Source organism: Neltuma alba, unplaced genomic scaffold (assembly GCF_004799145.2).
Source record: "Neltuma alba isolate B1F8T4 unplaced genomic scaffold, ASM479914v2 tig00011283_pilon, whole genome shotgun sequence".
Lineage (NCBI taxonomy): Eukaryota > Viridiplantae > Streptophyta > Magnoliopsida > Fabales > Fabaceae > Neltuma > Neltuma alba.
Window position 1 is genome coordinate 382955 of NW_021635992.1, and position 9652 is coordinate 392606.

A 9652-nucleotide genomic window follows, 5' to 3' on the forward strand; every position below is an offset into this window, starting at 1 on the left:
GATTCCGTCATTTGAGCCTTGTCTTGAAACCTTCTAATCGTTTTTTTTTTTTTTTTTGGTTGGGCAAATTCTAGTCGTTGTGGTAGGAATTCAAACAAAAACCTTGGAAACCAACAGTTACAACAAAAGACATCTTTAATAATTAATACCACTATGCTCTACGTAGGGGCTGTGAGTTTAATCCCAATTTATATATTTATATATGTAAAGTAGGCGTGCAGCCATTGGTATAATACTTCTAAATTTTTTACACAAATATATAATATTCTTTTGATTCTATTTATACTTTATTTTCATAATATTTTATTTAAAAAAATCTTAATCTTCATTAACTCTATTTTAAATTTATCTTTATTTAATATATACATTTTTAAGAAAATAAAAATATATACAATAATAAATGAATGGCACAAGTATACATTTTAATTTCAAAAATTAATAATATAACTTATAAATAAGAAAAAAAATTCTCTCTAACTTGCAGATATGATCAGAGAAGTACATCAATATGATCAAAAATTGACATCTTTAGCTAAAAACATTATAAAGTACTATTATTCATTAATTATAAATAGTTTGACATTTTTTAGTTATCAATAATTAATGATAAACTTAATAGTTTGCTGCACAAATTTTAACTATATCAATTCAATCGATATTAATTTTTTAATAAAAATATTATACAGAGACAAAAATGATTAATTTAACTTTTTTTTTAACATTTTATCAAAATAAAAATATATTTGAGCTATCATCTACCTATAACCATTGCAACAAAACCCCCTATTTGGAGCGTTGCAAAAGCCCTAAGCCAAGAGACACGTTTTATGGAGCAAAATGCAAAAGCCTGAGCAATTTGATAGATCTCCATGTCCGACTAAAAGTTGCCGCCTCAACACATCAATTCAATCATTTTCATTTCCAATATTCTCTGAAATTCAGTATTTGTTTTCTTTCCTTTTATTCTTTTTTTTTTTTGATTCGTTATAACCCTTGTAAAAGCAAGATTAAGGGTATCTAAATTTAAAATAAATTAACACGACCACCTAAGAAGAAGCAAAAGGAAAATATTATGGTGTGTTTAGATATATCTAAAAATATTTTTTTTTGTAAATTGAGATAAATTTTTCTGTATATTTATTTTATATATTGTAAAATTATTTTTAAAATTTTAGTTTTTATTTCAGCGCTCTTAAATAGAGGATATTTTAGTAAAATGGCAGCGTAAAATAATTGAACGGGTAAAAGAGGGGAGAAAGAGAAAGCAAGCTAGAAGAGCTAAATGAGAGTGGTCCCATATTCGGAATAGCAGAAACCCAGCATTGTCTCTTCCTTCGTTCTCATCTCCATCCTTCCATCGCTCCCACCTCCACCTCCTCCACCACTGCCCAGTGACTTCACCCCCCCTCTCTCTTCTCTCTCCCTCATCCAAACACACAGCTTGTGATTGTGTCTGTGCCTATCTCTCTCTCACTCTCTCTCCCTATATTGCCTATATGTACACGCACCCCAACGGTTCTCTCTTCTATGTCTGTTTTTCCCCGTGACCTACTCTCTCTCTCTCTCTCTCTCTCTCTGAACTTAACACTGCTCAGTACTGTCTTTGGCTCCCTCGTTACAATACTTTCCTTCACCAAAACCAATTTGATATCTTCAATACTGGGTTGGTTGTTGTTTCCGGGGGCTCTGGGATTTTGGAACACTCTGTTTTAGAGTTTTTACTTGGCAGTGTCCTCAAATTTTGGTTCCTGTTTCAATAAGGGAAGTGAGGGAATTTTTTTTACTACTTGGTTTATTTATTTTGTGTGGTTCTGGGGTGTTCCACTTCAATTATAGGCTTTTTCCCCTCGTTTCTCATTCAGTTCTATTTCTTTTTTCAAATAAACAAGGCCAACACCTTTTATTCCCTGTACTTTTTGGGTTTAGGGTTTTGCAACTTTTTCCCTCTGCCAGTGGCTTCTCGCTTTACTCCCCACTTCTCATCAGTCTGGGGAAATAAAATGAAGCATGTTTCATTGCTTTGAGCTTTTCCTGTACTTCTGGGTTTAATCCTCTGAAACTCTTGAGCATCTTTTTACGCTTTGTTCACTTGTGTTCCTGAATTCTGCATGCTGACTCAAATCTTTTTCTCACTGATGCATTTGGTGCTTTGAATGACCTTCAATATCTAACCTGTTTCGAGCTTCTTCCATTCACAAATGTCTGCGTGTTTAAGCGGAGCTAGTGGAAGAACTTATGGGTTCGATTTCGATTTTGTCAAATCTCCGTCTACATCGACCCGAACTACATCTTCTTCTCCTTCTTCAACTATCTCGGAATCGAGCGATTCTCCGCTTGCTATCTCCACTCGAAAATCTCGAACCCCTCGAAAGCGACCCAACCAAACTTACAATGAAGCTGCCGCAATGCTTTCGACAGCATACCCAAATCTCTTCCCCTCCGAAAGCCTAAAAAAACCAGGCAAGTTCACCAAAACAATCGATAACTTTGCGGATGAATCTTCAGAATTGTTCTTCCCTTTCCAAATATTTGATACCTCCTCTTTCCTACTTCAGCACCAACCAATCCAACAGAAGCCTGTTAAATTTCCAGTAGAGCCCAAAGCGGTTAATCTGACAGAAAAATCGTGCCAAAGTCCTGGGGAGATTAGCTCCGGAGTAAATACTCAAGAATTCGACGATGATTGCCGAGAAGATTTCGATGCTGAATCGATTCTCGATGAGGAAATCGGGGAGGGAATCGATAGCATCATGGGCAGCAGGGCCGAAGATTCCCATGGCGCGTCTTGTCACGACGAACACGTGAATCACCGGACTGCGGATTCGACGGGATTTAATTTTGGCGGGAAATTCGATTTCCGGCTAAGAGCTCTCCGCGGGGTCGATGAAGGGAATTATTGGTGGAGCTTTCCCGCTGTTGTCAACATGCTCGAAATCTCACCAGAAATCAAAAAGCCTACTCCGGCAGCATCAACTTCGCCGGAGAAGAAGAAAAAGAAGAAGACGAGGAAGGTGGAAAAGCTGACGACCATCGAGTCAAAGATTCCGGAGTTGCCGAAGGAGAGTTCGATTCCGAAGGAGAAATCAAATCCTGGCTTGCTGTTGAAATTGAATTACAACGAGGTTCTTAATGCTTGGTCTGACCGGAGTTCACCGTTCACCGGCGAAAGTCCCGCCTCTGATGTGCACGGAAATGATGTCGCGGTACGTTTCTCAGCCGAAATTGATTTTTCTTAATCAAACACCATTAACCTTTTTCGGTTAATAAATGATATTATAATAATAAAGTATATGCACTTTATGCAACGTTGTGGGGATTGGATTTTCAGGTGTTTTTTTAGCTCTCACATGGTGTTTAACTTATTATTAAATGTGTGTTAATGTAGTTATAAAATTTTGAGTGCATCATATTAAACTAAGGGGTCTAATTTTTTTTAATCCCCTTTTTTTGGACCCTTTTGAGACCTCTTTGAATTACTCCATATTAGTAATATATTCAGCAACATTCTTAACAGGACATAAACACGATAAATATGAGTGGATTTCCAATAAAATAATCTCAAATTTAATTTCTTGAAACATGCTTATTCGTGTCCGTTTTATTTCATTGTTATTACTTATTAGTAGAACCTCAAACTTCCGTTGGCGAAAAGGGGGGGGGGGGAGAAAGTAGAACCTCCAACTTCCAAATCTTCCCACGCAAAAGAATATATTTTTTTTCTTGATTAATTTTGGCTCCTGTCCTTAATTTTTAATCTGACTCCCACAGATTTTACCTCACTCCTATTGAGTGTCCACCACAACAGCTTCACATTAAAACTTTTGTATTTTCTTTGACCATGAATTAATAATGCATATGTATTTTTTAAATTTTTTTATATGAATAATACTGCTTTCTATACTTAATATAAGAATTATTTTGACTTTTAGTTTGTTCTTAAATATAAGACACAAATTCAATCTGTCTTTAATATTTATTTATTTTACAATAAAGTAATTCCTATAATAATTACATATGTTAAGGAATTAATTGGTAATTCAAACACATATGATTAATAAGGGTATTTTTAAAAAGACAACATCTATTTATTACAAATAATTAATTTTTTAAATTATTTAAAATTAGTCAATTAGATCTTTATATTAAAGATCATAATAATTGTATTGAAATTGTCCATAGCTTATATATATATATATATATATATATATATTGTGGGGACAGGCACGGCTGGCACAAATAGATTTGTTGTGGGAGAGTGGCGAAGGAGGCGTGATGAGAGAAGCCAGCGTGTTGCGCTACAAAGAAAAGCGACGGACCCGGCTCTTCTCTAAGAAGATTAGATATCAAGTGAGGAAAGTCAACGCTGATCAACGGCCCAGAACGCAGGTGTGACTATGATTTCATTTCCCCCTGCCTTCTTTTTTTAACAATTAACATCATGTGGTCCATACACGAAAGTTAGTGGGGAAAATGTGATTTACTAAATTTAAGCAAATCTGCTCCTGTGTTTCTTTTTTTTTTTTTTTTGGGATATGATGATTAGATAATGAGCGCCTCAAAATGATGGGGAGTGGGCCCCTTCCAGATTGTTGGTCCAATTTCATAGGATCCATCATCTCATTCACTTTGTTCTTTTTTTTTTTTTGAGCAAAATTCACTTTGTTCTTTTAAAAGACCATTTTTTGCCTTTTCTTTTTTGCTGCCATCATTCTTCGTTCCTATCGGATTACTGTTTATTGTGAAGCAACTTTCTTTACTGTTCATGGAATCTCAATTTCATGAATATACAATGGAGGACCTAATGCGTGTTCAGTTTCACATCACAAATCCTCAAAACCACACTTTTAACCGATAAAACAAAGCAATGGCTTTATTTATTCCAATTCCATTTATAAAGTATTTCCAACATATTTTATCCGAAATCAAGCAAAACATTATATCTTTGTAATTTTATCATAAAATTTAATAATTCCTCGATTTTATTCTTATTTAATATATATTTTTTTAAAAAATAATAACCCACAAAACGATAAATTAAAGAGTATATATGCATGCATGGCTTCGGTTTGGTTAAAGGGTAACACGTGTGGGGCTTTTTTTGGATTGTGGCAGGGACGATTTGCGAGGAGGCCCAATTGTTGCTCTAACGCACAAAGCTCAAAGTGCAAAGGCAGTAAAGCAGGCCTTGCGTCCGATCACTGTCGACCATAAAAGAAAAAAGGCCCACATTTTTTTATCTGTATTAATTTTCCTTTTCTTTTTTGTTGTTTCTCGCTTTATTTCACAAGAGAAAAGCCCACGAATAGAGTAGAGCTATATCAAACTTTTTGGCGGTTGGGTGATTTGGGGTCTCACGATGAATAAATATTGTGATATCTTTCAATAAAAGAAATGTCTTTAATGAAGTAGCCATTCTCATGTGATCTGAGGCGTCTAAATCCGGTCATCATCCTGCGTATCTCTGTGGTCTGTACAGCGCAACCCATGGGCGCACTGCATCAGCCCATACAATCCAACGTCTCGCATTATGCCATGTCATTCTCATGTTAAGAAGTGATCTCTTCCGTTGGTTTATAGAGAATCCTAACCGTCCATTCCGGAGTGCGTTAAGCGTGCAATCGCCTCCAAATTGCCTTCCTGCCCAATTCACTCTCCTCTGGACAAGTATTATTCTCTTTATTTCTTTTAAAATTAGAATGATGAATATGAGATTGAGATTATAAGCAGAAGTGAATCTATAACCTCTATCTTGTAAACAAGCTTTTAAAGTTCCCTACGAAAAGGAAAATGGAGTATAGATGTAGGTGATACCGGTTATGTTTGGCTATTCTCAAAACCATTTTTTGAAAAATATTTTTATGTAGGTTGAGATAAAATTTTTCTCACATACTCATTTTGTATAACATAAAATTATTTTTAAAATTATTGTTTGATTTTTACCAAAACACCCTCAATTTGAGTTGCAAAATCTGCCTTTCACATAAAAAAAAGGGAAAATGGCAAATAAAGACCCTTGAATATATAAAATAGCAAAATGAGACCCTGAATTAACAAAATTGCTACCAAAGACCGGGTCCTAAATATGAATTATGAAATGTTGGGCAAAAGTCAAAAATGCCCATCTGCTTGTTTTCTTTTCCAATCTCTTTTCTTCTTCTTTTCCTCTCCCTCTCTTCGTCTATCTCTTTCCTACTCCCTTCTCCTTCTACCCTAACCCCATTTCCTCATCCCCACCCCCATATCTCCCGATTCTCTCTTCTCTCTTCTCTCTCTATCATCTTCTTTGTTCTTGTGTCCGTCTTCTTTATTTCTTCTCCCAAAGCAGGTACCAAGATGAAGGACTAAGATGAAGGGACTAAGATGAAGGATACCAAGACAAACAAGAATCAAGCTCAGCAAAACTTCTACTGGACATTGTCGAAGCCTAGCTCAGGTAAGGAATTGGGTTCCCTTTGGTCATTGAGTTCTGGGTTGAAATTGAAGATAGTTGCGGTGGCGACGGCGGGCACTGCTAGTAGGAAGGAATCGTTCTCATCTTCTGTATCGGATGCTCTCCATATATTGTAGCTTGAGATGAAAGTGTATCATCTTTTGATTCACTCTTTGTTGAATCCATACCCAAAGAGGGAGATTCGAATATTGTCTTCTTTGTTCTGTTCTTCCCCTTGATTCATTGATTGGTTTGTAAGTAGAGAACGAAGCTAAACACAGAGGGTTCCCCTTTAATGTTCTTTGATTTGTTCTTTGAGTTTATGTTCTCTTTATTCATAAATGAATGGCAATGTGTGAGTTCAATGATAAGCTTTATTTTGTTGGGAAGTTTTTGGAGTGTGGACAAACTGAACTTTTATATTCCTTCTATCTTTTGTTTTTAAAAAAATATATAAACAATTGAAGTCAAGGGCAATGCAAAAAGGGTAACGAAGTGGACTAGAAAGCATGAGCTGTGCATTTTTCATCTTGTATGAAAACTTTATCGGAACTTATCATTGGTCTTACTTAACTAGTAATTGGTCTAACTGAACTTGTCATGAATCTTATATCAGAAGTGCCTGCTGTCAAAGAAATCTGCATATTCTTATTTCAACAGAGAAATTTAAAATCGTATGAAAACCTTATCAGAACTTGTCATTGGCTTTACTTAACTTGTCATTGGCCTAACTGAACTTGTCGTGAATCCTATATCAGAAGTGCTTGCTGTCAAAGAAATTTGCAAAGTCTCATTTCAACAGAAAAATTTTAAATTGTATGAAAATCTTATCGAAACTTGTCATTGGCTTTACTTAACTTGTTATTGGTCTGGCTGAACTTGTCATGAATCTTATATCAGAAGTGCTTGCTGTCAAAGAAAACTGCATATTCTTATTTCAGCAGAGAAATTTAAAATTGTATGAAAACCTTATCGGAACTTGTCATTGGCTTTACTTAACGTGTCATTAGCCTAACTGAACTTGTCATGAATCTTATATCAGAAGTACTTGCTGTCAAAGAAATCAGCAAATTCTCATTTCAACAAAGAAATTTAAAATCGTATGAAAACCTTATCAAAACTTGTCATTGGCTTTACTTAACGTGTCATTGGCCTAATTGAACTTGTCATGAATCCTATATCAGAAGTACTTGCTGTCAAAGAAATCAGCAAATTCTCATTTCAACAAAGAAATTTAAAATCGTATGAAAACCTTATCAGAACTTGTCATTGGTTTTACGTAACTTGTCATTGGCCAAATTGAATTTGTCATAAATCCTATATCAGAAGTGCTTACTGTCAAATAAATCTGCAAATTCTCATTTCAACAGAGAAATTTAAAATTATACAAAAACCTTATTGGAACTTGTCATTGGCCTTACTTAACTTGTTATTGGCCTAACTAAATTTGTCATGAATCCTATATTAGAAGTGCTTGCTGTCAAAGAAATCTACAAATTTTTTTTCAATAGAAAAATTTAAAATTGTATGAAAACCTCATTTAACTTGTCATTGACCTTACTTGACATAATTTAAAATTATGTAGTGGTTATGATACGATTGGATTGATGTTATAATAGTACTTATATTTTGAATGACAATTTTCATAATTGTCAGGTCAATGACAAGTTTATTAAGGCGAATGACAAGTTTAGTAACGTAAACGACAAGTTTTGATAAGCATTTGATAGGAATTTAAGTTTGTCTGTTAAAATGACAATTTCCACAATTATTGGACGAATAACAACTTCAGTAAGGCCAATGACAACTTTAGTAAGTCGAATGACAACTTTTGATAATCTACTCATACAAATTTGAGCTTAAATTGTTAAAATGACAGAATTTTCATATTTCTTTATGAAATGACAAGTTCAGTTAGTCAAATGATAACTTCATTAGGGCAAATGATAACTTCTGATAAACTACTCATACAAATTTGAGATTCTCTATTAAAATAACTGAATTTGCACATTTATTTACGAAATGACAAGTTAAGTAAAGCCAATGACAAGTTCCGATAAAGTTTTCATACAAGATGAAAAATGCACAGCTCATGCTTTCTAGTCCACTTCGTTACCCTTTTTGCATTGCCCTTGACTTCAATTGTTTATATATTTTTTTAAAAACAAAAGATAGAAGGAATATAAAAGTTCAGTTTGTCCACACTCCAAAAACTTCCCAACAAAATAAAGCTTATCATTGAACTCACATATTGCCATTCATTTATGAATAAAGAGAACATAAACTCAAAGAACAAATCAAAGAACATTAAAGGGGAACCCTCTGTGTTTAGCTTCGTTCTCTACTTACAAACCAATCAATGAATCAAGGGGAAGAACAGAACAAAGAAGACAATATTCGAATCTCCCTCTTTGGGTATGGATTCAACAAAGAGTGAATCAAAAGATGATACACTTTCATCTCAAGCTACAATATATGGAGAGCATCCGATACAGAAGATGAGAACGATTCCTTCCTACTAGCAGTGCCCGCCGTCGCCACCGCAACTATCTTCAATTTCAACCCAGAACTCAATGACCAAAGGGAACCCAATTCCTTACCTGAGCTAGGCTTCGACAATGTCCAGTAGAAGTTTTGCTGAGCTTGATTCTTGTTTGTCTTGGTATCCTTCATCTTAGTCCCTTCATCTTAGTCCTTCATCTTGGTACCTGCTTTGGGAGAAGAAATAAAGAAGACGGACACAAGAACAAAGAAGATGATAGAGAGAGAAGAGAGAAGAGAGAATCGGGAGATATGGGGGTGGGGATGAGGAAATGGGGTTAGGGTAGAAGGAGAAGGGAGTAGGAAAGAGATAGACGAAGAGAGGGAGAGGAAAAGAAGAAGAAAAGAGATTGGAAAAGAAAACAAGCAGATGGGCATTTTTGACTTTTGCCCAACATTTCATAATTCATATTTAGGACCCGGTCTTTGGTAGCAATTTTGTTAATTCAGGGTCTCATTTTGCCATTTTATATATTCAAGGGTCTTTATTTGCCATTTTCCCTAAAAAAATATAATTAATTAATCTAATTAATTTGGGGGGTGTTTAGAAACCCAAAAAGTACTTTTAGAAAGCGTTTTCACGTAAATCAAGATAAAACTCTTTTCATATACTACATCTCATCTTTAAATAAGAGTTAATTTGATTTTTAATTTGATTCTAAATATAAGAATTTAATCTAC

General features: G+C 34.7%; 1 protein-coding gene across 2 annotated transcripts; it reads left to right on the forward strand.

The window, feature by feature from the left end:
* The first annotated feature begins 2096 nt into the window (after positions 1 to 2096).
* LOC114711195 (protein CHLOROPLAST IMPORT APPARATUS 2-like) lies at positions 2097 to 5224 on the forward strand. 2 transcript variants are annotated; one of them, XM_028895558.1, is made up of 3 exons: positions 2097 to 3203; positions 4222 to 4386; positions 5113 to 5224. In XM_028895558.1, the coding sequence occupies exons 1-3, from the start codon at positions 2199 to 2201 to the stop codon at positions 5209 to 5211; spliced, it is 1269 nt and encodes a 422-aa protein (XP_028751391.1). In that variant the 5' UTR covers positions 2097 to 2198; the 3' UTR covers positions 5212 to 5224. The 2 variants fall into 2 exon arrangements, with proteins under 2 accessions (XP_028751391.1, XP_028751392.1); XM_028895559.1 differs by lacking the exon at positions 4222 to 4386.
* Positions 5225 to 9652: the final 4428 nt, after the last annotated feature.